This window comes from Asterias rubens, unplaced genomic scaffold (genome assembly GCF_902459465.1).
Source record: "Asterias rubens unplaced genomic scaffold, eAstRub1.3, whole genome shotgun sequence".
NCBI classification, from domain to species: Eukaryota; Metazoa; Echinodermata; class Asteroidea; order Forcipulatida; family Asteriidae; genus Asterias; species Asterias rubens.
In genome coordinates, this window is record NW_022985699.1 from 63,031 (window position 1) to 88,829 (window position 25,799).

General features: G+C 40.3%; 3 protein-coding genes across 5 annotated transcripts; 2 read left to right on the forward strand and 1 right to left on the reverse strand.

The window, feature by feature from the left end:
- Window positions 1-6,806: 6,806 nt before the first annotated feature.
- LOC117305757 (rho GTPase-activating protein 24-like) lies at window positions 6,807-10,039 on the forward strand. The gene is made up of 2 exons (XM_033790630.1): window positions 6,807-7,043; window positions 7,687-10,039. The coding sequence occupies exons 1-2, from the start codon at window positions 6,807-6,809 to the stop codon at window positions 7,903-7,905; spliced, it is 456 nt and encodes a 151-aa protein (XP_033646521.1). The 3' UTR covers window positions 7,906-10,039.
- Window positions 10,040-10,115: 76 nt separating this feature from the next.
- LOC117305766 (adenylyltransferase and sulfurtransferase MOCS3-like) lies at window positions 10,116-18,553 on the reverse strand. Of its 3 annotated transcripts, none has more exons than XM_033790641.1 (13): window positions 18,519-18,553; window positions 17,939-18,088; window positions 16,666-16,792; window positions 16,217-16,309; window positions 15,644-15,764; window positions 15,123-15,197; window positions 14,683-14,800; window positions 14,023-14,131; window positions 13,527-13,589; window positions 12,957-13,120; window positions 12,292-12,445; window positions 11,562-11,654; window positions 10,116-11,010 (listed from the first exon to the last, which is right to left on the reverse strand). In XM_033790641.1, the coding sequence occupies exons 2-13, from the start codon at window positions 18,065-18,067 to the stop codon at window positions 10,859-10,861; spliced, it is 1,398 nt and encodes a 465-aa protein (XP_033646532.1). In that variant the 5' UTR covers window positions 18,068-18,088; window positions 18,519-18,553; the 3' UTR covers window positions 10,116-10,858. The 3 variants fall into 3 exon arrangements, with proteins under 3 accessions (XP_033646532.1, XP_033646533.1, XP_033646531.1); XM_033790642.1 differs by having other exon boundaries at window positions 16,666-16,786; window positions 17,939-18,093; window positions 18,519-18,550; XM_033790640.1 differs by having other exon boundaries at window positions 17,939-18,093; window positions 18,519-18,550.
- Window positions 18,554-18,653: 100 nt separating this feature from the next.
- Window positions 18,654-24,399, forward strand: LOC117305779 (39S ribosomal protein L48, mitochondrial-like). The gene is made up of 6 exons (XM_033790654.1): window positions 18,654-18,793; window positions 20,280-20,349; window positions 21,087-21,253; window positions 21,504-21,615; window positions 22,884-22,973; window positions 23,684-24,399. The coding sequence occupies exons 1-6, from the start codon at window positions 18,735-18,737 to the stop codon at window positions 23,744-23,746; spliced, it is 561 nt and encodes a 186-aa protein (XP_033646545.1). The 5' UTR covers window positions 18,654-18,734; the 3' UTR covers window positions 23,747-24,399.
- Window positions 24,400-25,799: the final 1,400 nt, after the last annotated feature.

Below are 25,799 nucleotides of genomic sequence, written 5' to 3' on the forward strand. Positions count from 1 at the left end.
TAGGTCAGCATGCACCTCTTTCCACGCACTGGAAAGCGCCCCTATGTTTTTTCAACGTGGACTCGTGTCTCGGTGATTGATGTGGGGTTTCGCGCATATAATAATTTAGATCAGAAATATGAAAAAAAATAATTTGTTTTAATGCCTGAGTAGTTGTGGGTGGTATTTATTTAATGTTGGAATAATTGTATTATTATTACTTTTTTGTTTTACCATTCAACAACTGTATAGTGACAGCAACCACCAATTAGACTTGCACTTATGGACTAACGAGTTTTATTTTCCTAACCCCATGCTAAATTGGGCGCCAAAGTCTGCGATGCCACTTTGAGGTGTTGACATATGCCCCAGTACATGATAAACTGAAATAGCATGGCCAGTGGATGTGGCAGATGAAAAACCAATTGGTCGGTGACAGCTGTCACAGTAGTGACTTGTCCGAGGGTTAAACCCCCTTTCCAAGCCTTTCCGGTATCACACCGCGCAAGAGCGAGTGATACAAAACCACAATTTCAGAACTACATTTCGTTAGTACAGTAAGTCAAGAATGCTAAAAACAATTTGATTATAACCATAATAATCTCGCTGATTATCAGATACCTCGACCATATAACCTCAAGATCACGTCAGTTATTATTAACCAACAATTTCGAAGCATTAACGTTTAGAACTTGCGACAACATGCTCCTTTGTTGACAAGGGTGATACGACCGAGGCAGTGGTTTGCGCCCAGGTCCACCTTCCACCAGGGATGGGAGTTAAGGCCTACAACAGAAACGACGTAAGGAGAGGTCTGGATTACATGAAAGGTTGAAACCTAACGGTATGGATGTTTTTCAACCACTATATCAAACACTGTTTAAGACCCTAATACCGGTACATGTACATGTAATTACGTGTATACAACACATGCTGACAATCATTCTCTGTTTGCTAAATTGCCTTCCATGAGTGCAAGGGCAGTTTGCTTTTGATCATCTGAAAAAACATAAAAAGGTTTTGATTGCGATTATCAATTGCTGAAATTTCATTTTTCAAATTTGATTCAAAACAGTAGATTTTGGAGATTTGATTTTGTGAAAAATAATGTTCTTTTTCATGGGGAGGTCATTTGGAATTTTCCAGAAGTGAAGACGTTTGGGACATTTTGTTTGAGAATTCAAGGGAGTTGGTTAATACGCAAGTTTGAAGTGAAATAAAGGGTTTCTACTTGTTCTTTATTTCCATTGAAGATGGTAATTTGAAGTGAAGTTCAGAACGTTTTAAATTCGAAGCTATCAGATTTGGTGCAAAAGTAAGGATATATTTTTTTTCGTTTGGGTACTGAAGAAACATGTCCTTAAAGGCAGCGGACATTGGTCATTACTCAAAATAATTATTAGCCTGAAACCTTACTAGGTATCGAGTAAGGGGGAGCTGTTGATTTTGAGAAACGGCTCCCTCTGAAGTGACTTAGTTTTCGAGAAAGAAGTAATTTTTGACAAATTTGATTTCGAGATCTTAGATTTAGAATTTGAGGTCTCGAAATCAAGCATCTGAAAGCACACAACGTCATGTGACAAGGTGTTTTTTCTTTCACTATTATCTCGCAACTTCGATGACCAATATTGAGCTCAAATTTTCACAGGTTTGTTATTTCATGCATAATGTTGAGATACACCAAGTGAGAACGCTGGTCTTTGACAATTGCCAGCAATGTCTTTAAAGAAAATCAAAATACTGCAGCTGTAACAGTAAATTGAAAGTGTTTCCAACCCTCTTTTTTTTTAATTAATCCGTTAATGAGTTATTCAAACGTCCTCATTTGAGGACACTGCGCCATGATGACATGAAACCAACACCACTAACAATACACTGTTCACATGCGAATATGCCATTATAGGTATGCTGCAGTGTTTTGTTCAAGAAGTTTGACTCTCCCTATCCTCTCCCCACCCCATTCCCCCTTCCTCATTCCCCCTACCCCTCAATTCCCCCTGAGCTGGTAGTATAGGTACTATAACAACAAAACACACTTTGAGGACATTATAAGTGGCTGCCTAGGGTTTTATTGTTCAGAAATGTTTTTCTTCCTTCTCCTCCTTACCCCTCCATCCATCCCCTCCCCATGCAGCCCCGCCCTCTTTACTATGGTATGTGTGTAAACAAATTCAACACTTGTTGTCCAGTGTCCTTATACGAGAACGTGAGGGTGCTGTTCATATTGCAATGTTTATTGCAGTTACGACAGTTACATGTCCTCAAATGATGGACCCCTCACAAATGTGACATGAATTGAGATTATTATGTCGACATATAGATTTTAAAGAGTACATGTCAACCAATAATAATTGTTTTACCTGCTAATCTTTGCATGGAAGATGGAAAATATTCGCTAAAGAGAGGGTTTTAATATAATTATCTCATAATTTTATGGCTTGCTCGTCTTTCTTTATTGTTGCATAATTGAAAATACGATGGCAGATGTACAAAGGAGGACATTAGTTTTACCATAGAGCAAGGAATGGTTTAACTTTGAACTGCTAAAAAATGTAAGCAGTCTTATTTATTTATTTCCTTTATTTACCCAGGGTAAGCAAAATCAGTAAAAAAAATCAGTCTTCTATAACAGTACTTTGAAAAATCACGAGTTCAACTGCGATTTTCTCCAAACAAAGGCAGTGGACACCTTTGGTAATTGTCAAAGAACAGTCTTCTCTCTTGGTATATCTCATCATATGCATAAAATAACAAAATTGTGAAAATTTGAGCTCAATCAATCATCGCGACTCCGATGACCGATTGAGCTTAAATTTTCACAGGTTTGTTATGTTATATAAGTTGTGATACACGAAGTGTGGGACTTGGACAATAATGTTTACCGAAAGTGTATATGGCTTTAAGTGGCAACAACATTCTTGCGAGCAAACTTTGTAAATAATCTCTACTTAGAAGCAGTGTTGGCTCCGAAAAGTAGAGCCGGTTGGTTTTGTCAGGCTCAGGGCTTTTTATTGACTGTTCAAACTGCCCTGCCTTCGACGAAACTAACTTCTGCTGTTGCAGAGTCAATGTTAGGCTTCGGTCCGTCAAACCTGTCCCTATTCCACATAACAATTATTTCTAGAATAGTTACCACAATGGCAAATTCTCTCTCTCAACTTTGGATACATCCACTCAACTGTTCTAAGATATTTGCCCCGTACGTTTCGTAGGCCTCTTCTAATTGGAAACCTGTATCAATGTCCAAGCGTTGATTACTTGGCCTGCCACGATAAGCTATACAACTTTGTCGAGTTTCATTTATCTGTCTTTAGCTTGTTTAGAGAGCCACTTTGTGATTCGTGGCTCCCGGAGTTTGACTTTAATTTGTTTAAAATTTAAAATTATTTGACTTGAGCCGAAATTTGGCAAAGTGATATTTTGAGGACGTAGTTAAAGTCATGGTGCGCACATAAATGATTTGTTGAAATCGGGCGTAGAGTAAACGTTTTGGACTAATTATTCGCGTTATGCAAATTTTTAGTCACGTGACTTTTTAAAGTGAATAATTATTTTAAAACGTTTATCATACGCCCTATTTCTTACTTGGGCACCATGACTTTAAGTACGTACCCAAAAGACCACCTTGCCAAATTTCAATATGGACCTTTAACAATTGCGGATAAATACTTCATGTTAAAAATATATCCATCCCCGGGAGCCATGAAGAACAAAGTGGCCCCCTAAAGAAGCTAAAGACAGGTGAAGACACTATTGGTAATTGGCACTCTTTGAAAGACATTGGACCTTTGGATAGTTCAACATGTGTTATAACAAACCTGTGATTATTGAAGCCCAAACGGTCATCGAAATTGCGAGAAAATAATTTAGCCACTGGGCCGCCCGGCCACCTGAAGCGATACACTGTATTATGCGGTAGGAGGAAACCTCGCTATAGCTTTTGTTTGAAGAATAAAAAGAAACATCAAAATAAAACTAGATAGTCATTAGTAGGTCTACGCATTGGTGAATCCATCTAGTTTTGTATAGATCATTATTGATTCATCCCTTCACAGTTGACTTGTCGAAGCTAATGATGATGAAATAATTTTAGCTCTTACCCAACAAAACGATCATTAGTAAACACAAAGGAAACGGTATTATCATTTATGGTGATATTGTCGAAAAGTAACGCCTTCGCAAATAATCAGCACTGAGCCAGATAAAAGCCTTGAAAAGCTATTGTGTCCATTTTATCATTATACAACAATAATCGCCAAAAATACTACCGTAGGCGTTTAACGAGGGGGTTTATTGTGTGCCACCCCCCCCCCCCCCCCCACCCCCCCCCCCCCCCCCACCCCCCATAAGGACTTGTACAAATATCACCGAAAGGGTCAAAAATTGTGCATTTATTTATAAATAATCAGCCTTGGTAAATGTTGAACTATGATTCCAGTAATTTACTGCAAGAATCTTGAAAAATCATTTCGGCAAACCAAGGAAACACCCTTATCGCACGAGGTTTGTGTGATTTCAGATACTTGTTCCGGGACCCCAAAATTTAGGAACGATGTCTCGAAATGAAAATCGTGGAAATTATTTCTTTCTCCAAAACAACGTTTCTCACAACGTGTCATACTATCAACAGCTCCCTGGACTCTAGCGTCGCTTTGAAAATCCCCATAGCGCTAATTTTTATACGAGAGGAAAGCCCTTGAAATTGTCCATCCAATGGTGCTAAACTTGTCTAGATTGAGCAATGATTTTGGGTGAAATTGACCCGTTTTACTTTTGATTTTCTCTGTGCACAAAAATCCCGCAGGGAGGCTTGTTGAGTTCGTTTCGGAGGACAGCCGCCTACTTTTAATTTTCGGTATCAAGAAGTCTGGAAGCCGCTCTAAAACTTTGAAATTTGAATGCAGGGATATGTCAGGATGACGCAGGTATCAACTGCGTCTCTCTAGCATTTTTAGTTCTAGAATGGTTCAAGAGTATAGCTGGAAGTTTTTATAAGTCCGGGCTTTTTTTTCAATGAATATTTTTTTCTTTCTCCATTAATCACCACATGCCGTGTGTTTCATGCATTAAATGTCCTAAATTTATGGGGTGTGTCGGGTCTACTCCCTGGCCTCTAGCGTCGCTTTGAAAATCCCCATAGCACTAATGTTTGTACGAGAGGAAAGCCATTGAAATTGTCCATCCAATGGTGCTAAACTTGTTTAGATTGAGCAATGATTTTTGGTCAAATTGACCCGTTGTACTTTTGATTTTCTCTGTGCACAAAAATCCCGTAGGGAGGCTTGTTGAGTTCGTTTCGGAGCACAGCCGCCTACTTTTAATTTTCGGTGTCAATAAGTCTGGAAGCCGCTCTAAAACTTTGAAATTTGAATTCAGGGACATGCCAGGATGACGCAGGTACAAACTGCGTCTCTCTATCGTTTTTAGTTCCAGAATGATTCAAAAGCATAGCTGAAAGTTTTTATAAGTCCGGGCTTTTTTTTCAAGGCATAATTATATTTGTTTTTTCCAATAATGACCACATGCCGTGTGTTTCATGCATGGGGGCTGCCATTGCCTATCTCCCGTGTACATTTTCTGTGCGTTGCCGTCAGCACGTGACTTTTTGCCGTCAGCACGTGACATTTAGCGCGTCAAAGGCCTATCTCCCGTGTTAATTTCCGCGCGTCGCCTTTCGAACGTGACATTTTTACCGCGTCCATGGCGAACAAAAACTTGTTCTACACAGGCAATGGCGCGTATGTACGCGCTGCCGATCTAGTTATTATAATTCTATATCTATGGCATAGACCTTATCGCAAATACCGGGGCGCGCGCGTAAAGCTTGGAATTAGGTGCATTGTGGTCTTGCTGGTATCAAAATTTCATCCATATCTATCCCACAATGCACCTCATTCAACAGTCTGCGCTTGCGCATTGGTATTTGCGATAAGGTCTATGCACTGAACCTATACCCAACGGCCGAACATTTCCCATGTTCTTCATGACATGCACTTAGCTTGTAAAAAATGGCGAACGTGTTCCGTCGACCAAGGGCTTTTAATTTACTGCAAGGACGGTTTTGCACGGGGGCGGACACAACTGCATATGCAAATGTATTCCCGGCGGACACAATTGCATTATGCAGCAGCGTCCGGGCGGACACGATTGCATATGCAAAACCGTCCGGCGGACATTATTGCATATGCAATAATGTCCTCCGGATATTATTGCATATGCAATGCATATGCAATAATGTCCTCCGGGTAGTATTGCATAGGACATAATTGCATGCGACACCGGGTAGGCCGAGCAAGAAAATGTTGATCCATGGAAAACTGGAAAGTGCAGGGACACTATAAAGCAAAAAAAATGCTACACAAGGTTGCATTTAAAAGAACGTCACACTATGGCACAGATAGGCCAAACATATTATATTTCAACCCAACCATGGGCTGCGCGTATCTCAATTTAAATTAATTAATATTAATTTCAAATTAAGAAGGGGCAACAATTACAAATAAATAAATACTATTTGTTATTTGTTGTCTAATCTTTTGGAGAAGATGTCACTTGAACCCACTCCAGACGCCAACACTAATAGGGTTATAATGGGGAGAAACGAGTGTACCATTCCTATGGGTATTTCTGGCCAATGAAACTGTAGTTTCCTTGTTTTTTGTTTTGTTTACAAGCCTTCGGCGCTCTTGATATGCCAGAGGGGCTACCCAATGGGAAGAGAGGGGGCGTCCCCCATAGCTATGCCATGGCCACGCCCCTAGACTTTTTCTTTTTGTGAGTGGAATGGACACTTGAGGGCGCTGCGAGTAAAACAAGAAAACGTAAACATGGCGACTAACGAAAATGAAAGTAACGCAAACGGCCCCGACCTAGACCAAGATAACACTAGTTCTGCACCAGAAGAAGGCTCAAAAACGGCTGGTAATGAAGCTGAAGGTGTGACTGAGAATATGAAATGCGGGTGGTTGAGGAAGAGGACGAAACTCTCACATAAATGGGAGAGGCGATGGTTTCTTCTGAAGAGCAATCACGGCAACACGCTTCAGTACGGCAATGATGCAGAGGTGTGTATTGGTATCGTTAACTGACTACTACTTATTAATGATTCTGATTGTCACTGTCACTTGTCAACACAATAATCAGTGCATGAGTGACACAGTTTATCTCATATATTAGTTCTTCTAAATCTAATTCTAATGCCTGGTATAATAAGTGGTAAAAATACAGACAGTTGCTAATTATTGAGGCAGCAGTCAGGTGCTGAGATGGGGATTCCTCCAATGACAGAAATGTGTTGTTTTTGCCACACATCCATCTTGGTAGACTCTGTCATGTTATTTATATATTCAATGTACATATGACATAATTGGAGGTCCCTTAATGCTTAAGAACCACAACTACTACTACTACTAGTACTACATTCTAGACTCAGCTAGAGCTCTTCGGCTTTGGGTAAAATAAATGATTTCAGAATACAGTTCCTGTGTAATGTCGCTAGGCAATGAAGTGTAATACTAACTGTATAAAGAGCATTTTTAATTTTGATTACCCTGTGGTTACAATGATAATTTTTAATAGAGCCCTCGCTCTTCTCTGGTCTCTGTTGCTGGGTGGCTAAAGATGACTGAGTGTTATTGACTGCTATTTTTTCACTTTAAGGTAAATCTCAATTTTCTTATTCTTAATCTCATTGTAATCTTCCAACAGAGCCTTGATAAATCCATTCCACTTATCGGAACAGAAATAGCCGAGGCTGAGATCGATCGTAAGAAGTTTGTGTTTCGACTGAAACCTAGCGACACCAGGCGGACATATTACCTCCAGGCTGAGTCGAAGGAGGAGCTGCAGGTTTGGATGCAGGCAATCTGCTTCGCTAAGGCCGCAAGTCATCAGGGTGATACATCTCAAGCGTGTTCTATACAATGAGTCATCAGATTGGTACATCTCATTCTCAAGCATGTTTTATGAGTCATCACGGTGATACATGTACGTCTCAAGCTTGTTGTATACAGTGAGTCATCAGTTTTCTACTCAAGCGTGTTCCTTGAGTCATCAGGTTGATACATCTCAAGCATGTTTTATGAGTCATCAGGGTGACATCTCAAGCATGTTTTATGAGTCATCAGGGTGACATCTCAAGCATGTTTTATGAGTCATCAGGGTGACATCTCAAGCATGTTTTATGAGTCATCAGGGTGACAGCTCAAGCATGTTTTATGAGTCATCAGGGTGACATCTCAAGCATGTTTTATGAGTCATCAGGGTGACATCTCAAGCATGTTTTACGAGTCATCAGGGTGACATCTCAAGCATGTTTTATGAGTCATCTGGGTGATGTCAAGCATATACAATGAGTCATCAGGGTGATACATCTCATTCTCAAGGATGTTTAATGAGTCATCAGGGTGATGTCTCAAGCATGTTCTGTACAGTGAGTCATCAGGGTGATATCTCAAGCGTGTTCTATTCAATGAGTCATCAGAGTAACATGTCAAAAGTGTTCTTGACAATGAGTCATTAGATTGGTACATCTCATTCTCAGGCATGTTTAATGAGTCATCACGGTGATACAACTCTTAAAGCATGTTCAATACAATGAGGCATCAGGGTCGGGTAAAATCTCAAGTGTGTTCTTTATACAGTAGTCATCAGATTGATCTCAAGTGTGTTCTTGAGAGTGTTTTCTTTACCATGGATGTCCCGCCCCAGGCAATCTGCTTCGCCAAGGCTGCAAGTCATCAGGCATGATACATCTCAAGCATGTTTTACTAGGAATCAGGGTGATATGCATGTTTCAAGCGTGTTCTTGACAATGAGTCATCAGATTGACATCTCTGTTCTATACCATCGAGTCAACAGGGTGAGATGTATCAAGCGTGTTGTGAGCCTGGATGATTGGGTCATCCAGCCATCTAGGTGGGGGCCTTAACGTCTCTCATGTGTGTGACCTTTATTGTGAAAAAGACAGTGTGCTGATCCAAACAGCCATCCCGCTCTTTTAGTACTTTGGTTGTACCATTTATACAAATTTCTCCCAGAAGTACTCGGAACTCGGTGTTTATGTGAATGTTTGAGAGACTGCTCCGGGTTTAAATAAGTTATATTGCACAAAATACTGTATGTATTGCACAAAATTTGCCTTGTAGAGTTTTGTTTCATTTCCAACATATATTTTGTAAAGAGTACAAATTGATTGTGATAAATACATGTACATTGTAGCTCTCATTTTGTTAGAAATGAAAATCTGAATTTTTGTCAAACAAAATGCATTTAAGCCCGTCGGGTTGTCAGGGAGAGAGGGGGGGATGGACACACCCTCTGCAACATATCACGCGTGGCACCCCAACCCTCTGCATGGTATTTTATAATGTGATTTTGAAACCAAAGACAAGACTTAAAAAAGTGAAAAAATAATTTTTTAAATTTGTATTTTATTTTTTACCTGAAAATCACTTTTACAAAAATCACTTGGAGTTATATTTGTACAAATAAACGTATTACACACTTTCACCTTTAAAACTTGGTGTTATCAAACTGCCTTTGGGGAATAGTTAGACGTTTTGGATCAAATAAAATGGATTTCATATCATAGTTGTACTTTTAAAATGTCAGGGAATATACGTGGACCTAACAAAATTATTATTTTTACAAATATTGAACTTCAATGCTGCAGTTTATTGATTTGAAAATGTACAGAAGGTTTACAACTTTACAATACGACTCGGGGTTAGGATGTAAATAATTCATTCAATCAAATAGTTTGACTATCAAATAGGCCTCCGGACCAGAATTTAATATTGTTTCTTTTTAGCCAAGTACATGTACATGCAAATTAATTGAAACAAATGTAATTTAATTTTACAAAGAGCTTTCATGGAATCTTTTAAAGTAAACGTGACTACTGCTGTGCTTGTAAATAGTTCTTTAACCCTCCTACTGACTGGCCATTTAATGTCATTCACTGTGGTTTGGAATGATAGGGTGCGTTTGCGATTAGCTTCCCTGGGTCAACCCCGCGGTGCTCACTCGGGTGAGTTCCTGACAAGAGCTAATCGAACGATCACACTCACCCTCTCGTGGTGACGTCATGCACCTCGGGTCACCCCCAAGTGACCCACTCCACAAGCAGGGCACTGGGGGCTGACCCGGGTGAGCCCCCGGAATAAGGTCAAAGCTATTCGAACGCACCGGGGGCAGACCGGGGAAGTTAATCGAACGCACCGATAGATAAACTATGTCAGCCAGCAGTGCAATGTAATACCATGTGGAGAAAGTACACCCATGTACACAGTTTTGTGCAAAGTGCTGCCACCCTACAAAACCCATGCAGTTGAAGGGTTTCAAATGGTTGAGCATACTCACTGGAAGATGATGCCGAGAGTAGGAGGGTTTGAAAATGTTCCGTCTTGTGTAAATATTCCATATTACTCTGTATTGTGAGGGTATTGAAAAGTAAATAAATGTAAAATGTGCAATTGTAGCTTAATGCGTGAATGATGTATCCTTATATTATATTTGTCCCCCCAGTGTACATGTGCACTTGTTGTGATTACTTCCATTAATAGTAATACAGCAGGAAACGTATTACATGTACAATACATGTTTAAAGTCTGGGCTACTCAAACTTTCTGGGGCAAGCAAAGTGCACATACTAGCCAGGTCAGTTAATGTATTTTACAAAAAGCTCAAGTTCAACTGCAAGGAAACAAAAATTCCCCGAAGTGTAGCCTTGTCTCAATCAGTACTTTGGAAAGTCAGGGTCGATGTGTGTAGTCCATGCTGATAGCCCTCCTCTGATATCCTTGATAACTGCTGGAACAGAGGCTAGCTTCTCTAGTAGCGTCTTCACAGCAATTTGTGAATTTAGGTCTTGTCTCAATCAGTACTTTGGAAAGTCTGGGTCAATGTGTGTAGTCCATGCTGATAGTCCTCCTCTGATATCCTTGATAACTGCTGGAATGGAGGCTAACTTCTCTCGTAACGTCTTCACAGCAATTTGGGAATCGTTGCCTTGTTTACACACCACAAACACTGAAACAGAGAGACATAATTATAGAAGATAGAATGTAAAACAAATCATTTATAAATTTGACAAGATAATCTGATGAAATTATTATTTTGTATCATGGTGTTTCTGATCAGCAGAGAGTGGGTTCAAATCCCAGTCGTGACACCTGGGTCCTTAAGCAAGACACTTAAGCATGTTGCCTCGTCCTTCGGATGGGACGTAAAGCTGTTAGTCCCATATGTCGCGTAATACACATAAAAGAACACTTATCGAAAAGAGAAGGTGTTTGCCCCGGTGTTCCTGGTTTAGTGCCACAGCACCTTGTAAACCATTACATGGTGCTCTAGATGTAAAAGCAGTAGATCTTAATACAAACATAGTCCCACATTCTTTCAGGACAATGCTGTATGTTCGAGCGCCTTGAGCGTCACTTATGGGTATGCGCACTTTATAAGAAGCCACTACTTATTTATTTATTTGAGGTTGTCTGGTGTCTGTACCTCATACTGTACATCCATTTGATCGTTGCTTTATTTATATCACAAACGTTTTATGCGTGGACTTTCTACGTTACCTCTGGTTTGAGTCGATGTCTTGCTTCTCTTGGACACCTCCTCTGTAATTAGGTCCAGAGACTTGGATTTGTTCACTTCATCAATCGGAATGTCTGACTCGCAAGTTTAAGGACTAGTAATAAACCAATCATCATTACATGGTCGTTGTCATAAAGTTTGCATCTACACACCTAAACTGTTGGACCCTATGGTGGTACATGTATGCCTAATCCCATGTAAAGCAATAATCAGTTTACTAACTCGTTCAGTCCTCAGTCCAACACCATTCAGTAACTCAAACAACCAAACTGTTGGACTCTGATTATGGTGGTATGCCCGATCCCATGTAAAGAAAAAATCAGGGCCCAATTTCATAAAGCTGTTAAGCAAAAAGTACCACTTGAAGCTTAGCAAAAACTGAGTGGGGCACCAGTCACAACAATGTAAACTTGATTTACTTTTGGCTGGCAGCCTGTTTCTGTTGAGCAATACTTTTCTGTGCTTAGCAAATATTTCTGCTTACAGGCTTTACTAGTGCAGTTTACTAGTGCAGTCCTCAGTCCATCACCATACAGTAACTCAACACCCAAACTGTTGAACTCTTATGGTTGTATGCCTGATCCCATGTAAAGCACAGTCAGTTTACTAGTGCAGTACGTAGTTCAACATAACCAAGTAAAACAGGCAGTTGAACTTTGAAGGGTTGGGGTGGGTGAATGAATGATTTAAACATCTGATTTGCAAGGATACTAATAAAATTTGGCAATCTGCAGATCTCAAATTCCACTGCAGGTCTGACATCAAGTAAAACTGGTACATCGTCGATATTGTCCTCTCGTAAAACTACCGAAAGGTCCTTCACACTCACTCGATCTTCAGCTGATAGAAGAAGAAGGCTAATGCACTGCAAAAACAAAAAGAACACCCTTGCATACACAAAACACTATGCTGAGGTCACGCACACATTTTTACTGCATATTTTTACGCACAAAGAACGGCTATTGTCCAATGATCTGCCTCCTTTTGGCCTCGGAGATGGCTCTCTTTGTGACATTGTACGCAAGGGGTTTATAAAATTAATTGTTTTAGGTATTTTTTGTGGCATTCTTGGTTGAGCGGTCTAGTTCACCGGACCCAAGCTGTGGTGTTGTCAGCAGTAGAGTGTTGGTTCGATACCCAGTCGTGACACTTGTGCACTTGAGCGAGGCACTTAACCATAATTGCTTTGTAAAAAGTTGGGGAGGTAGTGCATTCGGCTCTACCAGCCAGGTTCCTAGTGGATGATACCCATGCCTACATCTTTACATACTGTGAAGGGGGTCTACCTTTAAGCTCTTGCAAACAAAACCAGCCTTCTAGGTCAACTGAAGTGACAAATGGTCATTTAAATGTCAGAGGTCAAATGTCATGCTTACTTTATCAGTGGCACTTGCTCCACAGAACTGTTCGTAATCAATGAGTTGATGAATGGTGGGGTTGTTACCACACAGGACACAGTTTGGTTGTCTCGGGCGGAGTTTGATTGTACACAGCCTTCCGTCTAATGCGTCTAAGATGAGAAGCTTCTGACTGAACGACGCTGTGGAAATTTGAAAAAGTTGGAATAAGTTTCCTTAAAAATAGCTAAATTGGCCAACATTTCAAAAGTGGTTTGGACAGAAAGTAAGTAAGTGCCGAATGACTCATTTTGTCCCAAGTGAATGCTCAGTTGTATTAAAGAAAGCAATGCTATAAAATGTGGAATATTGTGGCGAGTTTTTACAGCATCTACATACTCTCAATTGGCAAATCATCTCGAACAAAGATATTGTCAAAATAGGGAGACCGCCAACATAGGGTTAGAGAGCTCAGATGGTGGAGCGCCGACACATTAGTTTGGGGGTTGTTGGTTCAAACTCCACTCTAGTAAATTTTTCTTTCTATTCAACCCAAAATCGAATTAAAATTTGAAAAACTTTTTGTCTCAAAAGTGATGAAGACCAAACCTTCTATTCCAGCAGCTATTTTCACTGCCTCTAAGGCCTGGAAGCAGCCAATGATTCCTGGAACTGTGAAAGAAAGATAAGAAAATGACTGCAAAACAGCAATATGGATTTCAATGGATGTGCGTTGTTGCGTCACCTTTCTGATGACTAGAACTGCTGGCAAGCTAACCAGCCTTTTGTTTTGCCTATCAGTATTTACGTCGAGCGTATTTACGTCAAGCGTATTTCACAGGTTAGCAGGGAGTGTTTGTTGTGTGTGTGTGTGTGCACTCCACATTACTAGGCATACAAATTCGCTTACACAGCTAGCACAGACATTTTGCACTTGATGATCAGAGAATGGTGAACGTAAGCGCAGAATTTGGCTGTAAGAGCATAAAATTGGGCCCTGTGCTAAAGGCCATTCTATGTTTACTAGATAGAAGACATCTCCCCTGTACATGGTGTTTGATACTAGCCCAAGAACAACACAGCCTAAGAGTAATTTTCGTTTTACCTACTCCTAGGACTCCACCTGATGAGCAGTTAGTGACTGTTTCTGGCGGAGGTGGCTTGGGATACAGACATCTGTAGCATGGACCACCATTGTAGTTATAAATCGTCAGCTAAAACATAAGAAAAAGGAAAACCACATTGATACTAATACGTACCTGCTTTTTGATAGATATCTACCGGCGTGTCAATGTGCTTATTACTATTTATTTCCAGGCAGGTTATTGAAGTTTTTGAATGATGAGACCCTTTCATGTCAGGTTTACAAAGTACTGCGGTGCTTTCAGCAGCCACTGCCAAAAACACAGCGACAAACCCTTACTCGTAGTGATAAGTGTAGCTGTTTTTTTTGACATTACACAACACACAGGACCAACCGCTATAGGTCCATACTGAAGGACAAAGCAGTAATGGTTCTTGCTAAAGGACTGGACTCGAACCCATACTCTGCTGATCAGAAACACCAGAGCTTGAGTAAAGTGTGCTTGACCGCTTGGCAATGACACGCCAACACAATGTCTTGGGGCAGATGTTTACAGAAGTACAATGTGTTATGACCGCTTGGCAATGACACGCCAATACAATGTCTTGGGGCAGATGTTTACAGAAGTACAATGTGTTAGATTAACAAATAATTGTCAAACTATCCGAGAAAGTCTGGTACCTGTCCTTCAAATCTGAGCGCACTCCCCGAGACCAGCGGCTTCCCTGCCAAGACACAGGCATCGTTTAGGAGATAACGAGTCGCCACGTTGTCAGTGCAGTCAAGCACTATGTCATATGTGAGCTGACAGGTTGCATTAAGGCTGTTCTGTAAAAGATTTTGCCCTTATGGAAGGTTTATGTTTGGTAATCTCTCGTAAAATTAATGACAATAACAGTTTTTTTCTAAGGATGTAGGCAAGGGTATCATCCACTATGAGGCTGCCTGGTAGAGCAGAGTGCACTTTCTTCGAAGCAATTATAGTAAGGTGCGTTGCTAAAGGTTTCAAATGACATGAACTGGATTCGAACCCAAGCTTGGTGAACTTGACTGCTTGGCCATGACAATGACATGACTTACGGTGTGAACATGCTTATATTTTCCAAGTATTCAAAGGATATTTCTTGATGACATCCATTGCATTCCCGCTGTCTAGTTGCATATGGTGAGGTACGCAGACAACCGCTGAATTTAATCTAAGCAAATAAAAACCAAAGAAATAATTATAAAAATTGGTACTGGTATTTTTCTACATTTTGTTGATATTGTGTACGAAAAAGCCTTTGGAGCACTACGATTGCCCACATTCTGTAAACTACATAACTTGATTCCTTCCTCCTAGACTGCCTGGCCACGATACCACATCCCAAGTAGGGTAACATTGTATCATGGACAGGAGCGCTGCTGGCCCCCGAGAGCCACCTCTCCGACGAGTGTAACGCTCGTGGGAGACGGAGCGCCGCTGGCCCCCACGAGCCACCTCTCCGACGAGTGCCTCCGACTCTGCACTTTGCCGTGCACCCAGAACACCGTCTTTCCACCAAGTCGGGGCCCCGTGCCGGGCCCCGACTGCAGTCGGGCGAGAGCCCTGCAGCCCTCCTCGACCCAAGAAAGAAAGATACACAGAGCCTGAGATGTATACCTTGAAACACTTGCAGAGATTGATTGTGATTTAGGTCTTCCGATTCTATCCTCGGTGTGAAGAATCTGTCGATGGAGGTTGCCCAACTCTACCTCATCATAGTCCACTACACCGAGCTGGCCTGCATATCAAAACATTCAAATTGTCAGTACTGATGTTAAAGCTGCATCGGGGATAAAGAATATTATGTGGTATTACCACTGTGAAACTCTGTACTTTCCTGAGGTCTGTGAACAAAAATCACAAGCATATTACTCGGGTGGGATTCGACCTTTGCCAATGTAGAGCAGATGTTTATACTAGTTGTAATAAGATGTCTGCTCTAAATTATATTCCAAGCCCGACTTTTAATGGTTGTAAGTCATCTGACTGGCACCCTTAACAAAGACAAAGACATGGAGACCGCCAACAAAGGGCTAGATAGCTCAGTTGATCCCAAGGGTTGTTGGTATGAGTCCCAATCTAGTATTAAGAGTTGGGGAAGATCCGAGTATATCTGTAAAACTGAAGAATTACACCTGGTTTTTTTTAACATCATACATCAAAAGACACAAGCCCTTAGCAAGAGCATACCTATCCCTGCTGCAGCCAGGTAGATGGCTGCAGGGCATCCCAGTCCACCTGCACCAACAATCAGAACGGAACTGTTACATAACCTCAGCTGACCTGAAAATAACAAATAACAAGGATTAATACGAGTTCTTATACACAGTACTTTGTTCTCAAGATGAGCATCTGGGCACTTTGTCCTTGGATTGGGCGCCGTTGAGCTCTGTTTGTTTGATGTGAATTTGGTGGGAAAGATATTTTCCAATATTGTGGAATGTGAGTAATTTCATGACAGAACACAGTCCGATATTTTGTAGAAACAAATTCTATTCTACAACCCAAAAAGGCTGGACTGAATATTCCACTGGTTGTAGTTCAAGAGTCAGATTTGTGTGTTTTTAATCACTACTCACTAATTAAAACACACAGTATTTTTGTGCCCGAGCAACTTTTAAAAAGAATAACAATTTCACCTTTGACACCAATTTCCGGGAGGATGAGCTGTCGACTGTATCGCTCTATGCTGGTGTTGTCAAGCTTCTCTTTTTTTGTCTTGAAATCAGATTTAGGCAACTGATGTTCCACATTATCTCCCTGCACCTTAAAAATTAGTGAACATAAAAATTAGCTCTTGCAAACTGCTTACCAACACCCAAAAACCTATGGTATAATTGCAAAATATAGCATGGCCTGTTTCGACCCCAGCAGTCTTTTTCAAGACAGACTCTGCCAGGGTCAAAACGTCTTTAACTATTTTTGGTGAAAAAAAAACTTCACAAGATGTGCAATACATTACAAATTTAAAGTATTTGTCATGGCATAAAGGCCAAGACTTAGAGGCAACCAGAGACCATGCCCTCCAGGCCATGGCCCTCGTCTAATTCCAGCCCTGAAAGATTGGGGTCCTACTACTTGCCGTCAACTCACTTGCGCCGTCAACTCGCCGTCAACTCCTCTAAAATACATTTAAAATCCACAAAAGAAGCATAGAACTGTAAAGTATCAGCTCAAAGAGAATTCGCGTTAGTTTTAGGTCATATTTCGGAATAAAATTTGAGTTTTTTTCTCGTGACAAAAATTATCTTAAAGCAGCAAAACCGTCGACCGCCATCTTGCTTTTTTCACATTGATTAGTCTTGGCCCAAGATGTCAATGATTGGTACTTTTTTTTATTAACACAAAGTCGTTTTTGTGAATGAATTTTTACCGAAAACCATGAGAAATATGTAGTTTAGCCCAGACTTAACACTTCCGTGTCCCTTTTATAGATTTTTCATGTAAACTTAATGAGTTGACGGCGAGTTGACGGCAAGTCGGAGAGTTGACGGCAAGTAGTAGGACCGAAAGATTGTGGGTAGCGGTACAAGTGGCACTATCAGGCCTGTATGCTTCGTTTTTTAAAGGAAAGGGCACCAAGGCATTTTCTCCTTGTTAAAGGAAACAAAATTGTAAATTTCTACTGGAGCATTTCAAGGGCACCAAGGCAATGACCAATCGCCTTCATTGCCTCCTTGAAGTATCGGGCAATGGTGCTGGTTCCAAACTTAGAACATGCTAGAACCGGGTAACTGTTGGAACCCCCCCCCCAACATTGGAACCCCCCCCCCAGCCTTCTTGCAAAAACAATTCATTATAACTTAGAAAGTGAACAGTCAGGGCAGAGAATCCTAGTATAGTTACAATAATTCGCCGGAGCCTTACAATTATTGTAACTAAGAGGATCCTAGTCCATAAATTAATACTTACTCCCTCCAACTTTCTTGTACTTGTTTTTGGGCCGTCTTGTTCGCACAGTCTTCTCTTCAGTACGTTGATTTCTTTGTGAGCTTCAGCTAGCTGAGCTCGCAGCATCTCCAGTTCACTCTGCTCAGCCATTTGTTGAATTGGTGACAACTTCTATTCTAATATAAATTGTAAAACAAAACTATTTTTGTTGTAAAAAATTGTAAAAATTTAACAAAAGAACTAATGAATCAGCAAGTGTAACACAAGTACCAAGTAGAAATAACTAAGTAACTAATCAACCAAGTAAGTAAACAAAACATAAAGTCAGTAGTGCCGATTTCATTATAAGAAAATGTAAACAAACCCACATGGCATGTTTGGATGGCCATGTCGTGTGGGTTTGTTTACTTTTTCTTTTTAGTAGCGTTGGTTGAATCTGGAAGCATTAACTTGAAATGTTTTAATAAATCGAAACCAGCATTTTAATAATTAACATCAGACGGTAGCCAATGAATCTATATCTCATCAATACTATGATTTATAGGCATAATAAAAGCTCTATACAAGCCGCAGTCAAGTACTAAAAAGTTGTTTCTTTTACCTTCACATGGAGAGCGCCATCTTGAAATACCGCCCTCTCTTGACAAATATTGTGCCAATTTGAATGACTTGCACCTAGACTTCCATCACGATCAACCAAGCGTTGATTGGTCCAAGTCACAGACTAAAATGAGAGCCCATACTTTTGCATGCACACAAGTAGAGCAGAACATTCATTACTGTCTTCGGTTATTTTTGCTAACTTTATTGTCAAAATATGTTGAAACACACGGTATTTAGAAGTCTATTCAGCAGGAAAGTATACAGCAGACTTAGGTAAGTTTAAATTATCAAACCTTTGCAATTTTTAAACTGTGTAATTAAATTTACACACGATTTTTTTAAGGGAACATTTAAAAAAAACAATTGCATATGCAATAATGTCCGCCGGACGGTTTTGCATATGCAATCGTGTCCGCCCGGACACATTTGCATATGCAGTTGTGTCCGCTCCCGTGCAAAACCGTCCTTGCAGTTAATTAACCGCCCTAGGTCGACAGAACACGTTCAATATTCGGATAACTTGGCGCCACCACTTTTTCACTTATTTTTACAAAAATGGATATATCAATGAGGTAAATTAGATACTATATTATTTCATATCGAATGAAAAAGTGGTGGCGCCATGCGGAAACTTTTCCCAATATTCTTTTGTTCAAGCTAATTATAAGGGCATGTCATGAATGAATGACATTTGTTGACATGGGATTGGAAATGTTTGGCCGTTGGATATTCGCTGAAATCATAAAATACATGAATATTCATGCTGCATAATACATTATATGTAGGTTCAGTGCGTCCACGCTCGCTTACGCGCGCACATACATTGTCCATCGAACGGTTTTTGCGTAGCCCCGGACACGATTGCATATGCACAAGTGTCCGGAGCGGACAGTATTGCATGGCGGACACAATTGCATCTGACACCAAATTAGATTAGAGGAAGGTTTGTTGAATTTGTTAATGCATTTGTACTCTAGTGCATTGCACACATTGAAGGAGGAGCACAACGTCTGAAACAAAGTGGTGTTCCAAATCTACTCGATCCTAGAACAGTAGTATGAGGTGCCTCCCGCTATCGTCTGGGTTCTAGGAGTACATGGAGTATGTTTGATCCAGATAAATTTGAAATGAATTTCTGTCCGACTAGCCCGACTCAAAAATGTGTCGAGATTTGCTCTATTTTTATCATGTTCAAAAATCAAAACACATATGGTGACAGGATTCCTGGTGACATCTTGAGGACCCATTTTTTTTTAAATTGTTGCAATTGGTTTAAATATACTCTATCTATAACTTCTCTCAGAATAATGAAGATATGTTCCTTGAATGAAGTTTATAAACTCAAAAAGCAAGCTTGTTACCAAAAGAAGAAAAACAAAATTAAACATACCTTCTTATTCATTTTGATTATAGTTTCAGCAATGACTCTGTATTCACCCACAGATACAGGGTGCATTTTGGTTAGCTTCCCCAGCTCTACCCCGCAGGGCTCATTCAGGTGAGCCCCTGACAAGAGCTAATCGAACGATCACTCGCCCTCTCGTGTTGACGTCTAGCACATCGGGCCAGCACCAAGTGACCCGTCCCACAAGCAGGGCACTTGGGGCTGACCCGGGTGAGCCCCCTGGAATGACATCAAAGCTATAGGAACGCACCGGGAGGCATATCAAGGTCGACCCGGCGGGAAGCTAATCCAATGCACCGGTAGATATAGGGTATAAACGTACACTCAACGAAAATTTACTTTTGATTTCTACAGGAGTGGCAGGTTACTAGCAGTGGTTCATCCTGCTCGTCAAATCAGTAACTATGAAGATGAAATTGAAGATGTAAGTTTCTTATTGTCATTGAATTAATCCAGCTACCACTGTCTTGGAGAGTGTCACCAATCAGCATTGCTCTCCTGTACACTTTCTCAGAGATTGTCAGGTAGCTAGAAGCAGTTCCAGTTCCTATTCGAACTGCCTCTAGCTACCTGGGCCCAATTTCATAGAGCTGTATGAAATTACTTCCTTGATAAAAATAGGATTACAAACCAAATTTCCACGTGATTTTCGGGATAAGTAAACAACAGCTGAATACCAGTAACAAGAAATATGCAACAAATGGAAATTTGATTGTTAATCCTGTTTTCATCAAGGAAGAAATTTCATGCTAAGCAAATTTTTGTGCTTAGCAGCTCTCTGAAATTGGGCCCTGGTCTACAGTAGTTGGTAAGACACTGCTCTAGAATTGCAAGGGTCGTGGGTTCGAATCCCACCCGAGTAATATGCCTGTGATGTCTTTTACAGAAATCGGAAAAAGTACTGATTATACAGTGCTAACACACATCGGTGTAAGGGTCAAAACCCAATTTTACCAAGAAACAATTTTTATTACTGTAATATTTGTTCACTGTATTGGTACCTCATATAATTTCTAATAAATAAATAGTAATTATGCGATTGAAAACTGTCATTTTCGAGCAAGCTTTATTTGATCTCGAAGATTTCATTGTTCAATTAAGTAAAAAAAAACTAACACTGTGTGTAATGTTAACTAAACGTGACTTCTTTCTCTCGTCCAGCTCAAAATACAGCAGATACCTGAGCAGGTTATTCCTGAACCCAGTGACTCTAGAGTCCATGAGATCATGAACTTCTTCATTCAGGGGTATGATTGTTCGGCTGTAGAGCACTACGCTCAGTACACCCACAACCTGGCCAAGAACATGGATCTTATGATATTTGACAGGTAACATTGTCTCAATTATATATGAAACTAGTCTTAGTTAGTAACCAATATGACTTTCCAAATTTTCTTTTCAAGAAACTGTGGGACTTTAAGTCTTACAAAATATCGCTCAAAATTTGTCCATTTCGGTCCAAATATTATATTTATACATGATTTACAAGTCATTGCGTCACACCATAGCTCCATGGAATTAGGCCCTGGATTGACTAACGGCATAACATTATAATTTTGACTGTTTGTTATTTTCCAGTTATGCAATGCCCACCAAGAGGACTCTGGTACACACATTACAGACTCCAGGTCTCAAGGATAATATGAAGCCCAGAGACTTCACAATCAAAACCCATGAAAGAGTCATACAGGTAAAGACAGTGTTGTACACTCGCTCAGTATCTCAACCCTCTGGAACCCATTTAACCCTGGATGATGAGAAGCAATATAGCTATAGAAGTATCTTGACTATGGACATGAGTGTCACGACCAGGGGATTTGAACCCACACTCTAACGACTCAGCCACCAGGGGCCCAATTTCATAGAGCTGCTTAAAAGCAAAAAATGTGCTTAAAGGCAGTGGACACTATTGGTAATTGTCAAAGACTAGCCTTCACAGTTGGTGTATCTCAACATATGCATAAAATAACAAACCTGTGAAAATTAGAGCTCAATCGGTCATCGAACTTGCGAGATAATAATGAAAGAAAAAACACCCTTGCCACACGAAGTTGTGTGCGTTTAGATGGTTGATTTTGTGACCTCAAGTTCTAAATCTGAGGTCTCGAAATCAAATTCGTGGAAAATTACTTCTTTCTCGAAAACTACGTCACTTACGAAATACCCGTTTCGCACAATGTTTTATACCATCAACCTCTCCCCATTACTCGTCACCAAGTAAGGTTTTATGCCAATAATTTTGTTGAGTAATTACCGATAGTGTCCACTGCCTTTAAGCACGAAAATAGCTCGCTTATTTTTCACATGTTACTGGCAAAAATTTCGTGCCATATACATTGCTTGTGACTGGTATTTAGCTGTTGTTAACTTAGCATAACAATTGAGTGGAGTCTTGGCCGGTAATCTGATTCTACTAAGCAAGGATTCTTTTGCTTAAGCAAAATTTTGTGCTTAAGCAGCTCTATGAAATTGGGCGCAGAGCTTGAGTTTGATGCACTAGACTGTGGCCCTGATTCAATTCTGGCTACTTGTATAAGGCCATTATGTGAGTTGTGTGTTGGTTCTCTTCTATGCCTCAAAAGAGTTTTCTTCAGGGCCCTCCGGATTTCCTCCCTTTCCTCCCTCCACTTTCAATCTCTGGCTGTGCTCTGTGTTCATATCTGGGTCGATGTGGCTGGCTGCCAAAGGCGCCCTGCCATGCGAGCAGCTCGAACACATTGTGGCCGATTTTTTGGCAAGGATGTAAGGATGATTACCCTCCCAAATTATTATTTATGACATTCTACAAAGATAGTTTTCATTTTGAATAGATCATAACCATATCATTAATGTATTGGTTACTCTGAAAGAAGCCCAGTGGTTTGTTCTGAAAGTTTTGACCAAGCCACATTAGGCAAATGCTTTTCATTGCTTTGTGCATCGTCTTCATTAGTTCTATTTCTGCGATTATTTCTTTAGTTACAAGAACTTCAAGGGACGATAGCACCCATTTTTCTTGAATTACTCCAAGTGAATCTACCAGAAGGAGTTACGCTTAAAGTAGAACCGGTAAATATCTCATTATTAACCCTCCCACTGTTTGACCATTCAATATTATCCACTGTTGTTATGAATGCGTGATAAACCATGCTAGTCTTCAATATGATATTATGCAGTGAATGCATCTACACAGTCAACCCTCCTACTGTCTGACCAATCAATACATCCACTGTTGTTAAACAATAGCTACACTCTGCCAGCGTGCAATATGATGTTATGTTGTGAATGCATACACAGTACACAGTCAACCCTCCCACTGTCTGCTCATTCAATATCGTCTGTTGTTTTGAATGATAGATGAATTATGCGATACAATATAAGACAGTGAATGCATACACAGTACCTAGTCAACCCTCCTACTGTCTGACCAATCTATATCATCCACTGTGGTCTTGAATGATAGATAAACTATGACAGCCTGCAATATGTCATGTGGTGAAAGCACCTACATGTACACAGTACACAGTCAACCCTCCTACCACTTGCCCAATTAACATAATCCACTGTGGTATTGAATGATAGATCAACCATGACAGCCTGCCATGTGATACCATGCAGTAAATGCATCTACACAGTACTCAGTCAACCCTCCTACTGTTTGACCAACTAACATCATCCACTGTGGTCTTGCAATATGATACATTGTGATGAATTACACGAACACATTGATCATTACTTCCACCAATGTTTTCTCCTATTATTTTTGTTCTTGTCTGTAGCACACACAGTACCACAACACGCAGAGATATATACAGAAAGAAATACCCAAGGATCTTTTGTGATCTACAGTCGTCTACATTATCAAACACTCTCAGAAAGTAGATTTTTTCTAACTTCAAGACTGTGCTAGGAACTGTTTTGCGTCTCGAATCAACTACAGACGTCACCCTTTTGTCATTTTATTAGAACACCAAGGAGGTTGCACTTTCTGAACTGCTGATTTTTATCATTATTATATATTTCCGGTAATGAAACCAAGGATGCCTCATAAGTGACTTAATCCCTGTTGCTCACAAGCCTGAGGAAACCTGAAAACAAGGATGCTTGCTATGTAAACCAGAAACACTGGGGTTAACCCCTGATCGTTCACAATAAGTGTCCGGGGTTCATTTACATGCCTTTCCAAACCTAGTACCTACATCTAAATGTGCCATCGAAGGACAAAGCAATTAAGGTTAAGTTTTTTGCTCGAGGACACGAGTGTCAAAACTGGAACTCTAACCCACACTATGTTGATCAGAAACACCAGAACTTAAGTCCAGCGCTCTCAGCCGCTCGCTGATTTAAAGTCTGCTGCACAGTGGAATGCCTGGTTGGATATTCAAGTCGGCTGTTGGCTGCCAGCATAACAATGGACCGGTCCGGCCTGTCAATCAAACTGTGCGCGTTCACCCATTTAACCAATCGCAGCAATGATTGTGGTCGGACAAACTTGGTCATGCGCGTATATTTGGCACGCGGGGCAGAATCGTGCAGAATGTCATTGGGAGTGCTCGTACACGTGTCTTGCCCACGTGCGCGGTGGGCGGAGCTCAGTGGAAAGCCAGAACGCTCCATTGAAGGTACTCTCAAGATGTTCCCCTTGTAATAATTTAACTGGCTGCAGGAGGCCAGTCTGGAAATATTTGGCAGATAAACACCTCGTCTAATGTGAACATGTGAAGTGGCTCCCTACAAGCCTGGAATTTCATCTTTGAGTGGGCAAGGCCATTTTCATTTTGCAAAGGGTACTTTCATTGGATAATCTAATAAAATGGCATCAAGGCCATTTTCATTTTGCAAAGGGTACTTTCATTGGATAATCTAATAAAAAGGGGCATCAAGGCCCAGACTGGGGCAACAGAGACCATGCCCTTTATGTAGTTCCAGGCCTGCAACTGTAAGGAGCTGCCAGTATTGCAATCCGTTAAAGGTGCGAGTGTGTTTCCTCGACGCGTTAAAGGGAAAGTATACCCTTGGTTTTTGGAACAGTTTGGGTGTTTTAAGTCCTACATAAAGGAATGTATACAGTAAAACTATGTGAGAATTTCATCTCAAAAGGTGGTCACAAAGAATAATCCCTTAACACAACCTGAGAAGCTTTACTGACCCTCAGTTTTACCGACGATTTTTATTGCCATTAATTTTAGAGTGATTACCAAATTTAAAGCAATATATGTTGGATCAAAGTGGTCCCAAAAATTTGTTGAATACTCGCACGACTTGCTCAGTCTATACAGAAAGATACAAATAATCAGCTCCTTGAAAATCGTTCAAGTTTAAATGATTTATTGTCATATTAAAACATTCTCATCATGAAAAGTTATTGTAAAGTGTTGTCCTGTAGTCTTCGTGTGTTTTTTTTTACTGAATGAAGGCACTTTGTTATCACACAATATTAACCCTATTAGGCTATACAATAGGACTCTTCCTCTGTGCTGTACACGGATACAGCGTAGTATAATACAAAAGTGTAAGGCCACCAGGGCTCACAAAATATCTTATTGCTAAGTTTAAAAGGAATTTAAAATAGAAATCTCAATGTACATGTTCTACAGTAAAAGAAACAAAGGTATCTAATGTTGAAGACCAATCAGTTCAAGCAAAACAAATATTAATTTAAAAAACGAGCAACGGAGAGCTGTTGATAGTATAATACATTGTGGGAAACGCCTCCCTCTGAAGTAACGTAGTTTTTGAGAAAGAGGTAATTTCTCACTAAAATAATAAAAGACTTCTAGCTAGAAGTCTTTTATTCCTATCTGAATGCACACAAATTCGTCCAACAAAGGTGTTTTTTCTTTCATCATTTTCTTGCAACTAATTCGATGACCAATTGAGCCCAAATGTTCACAA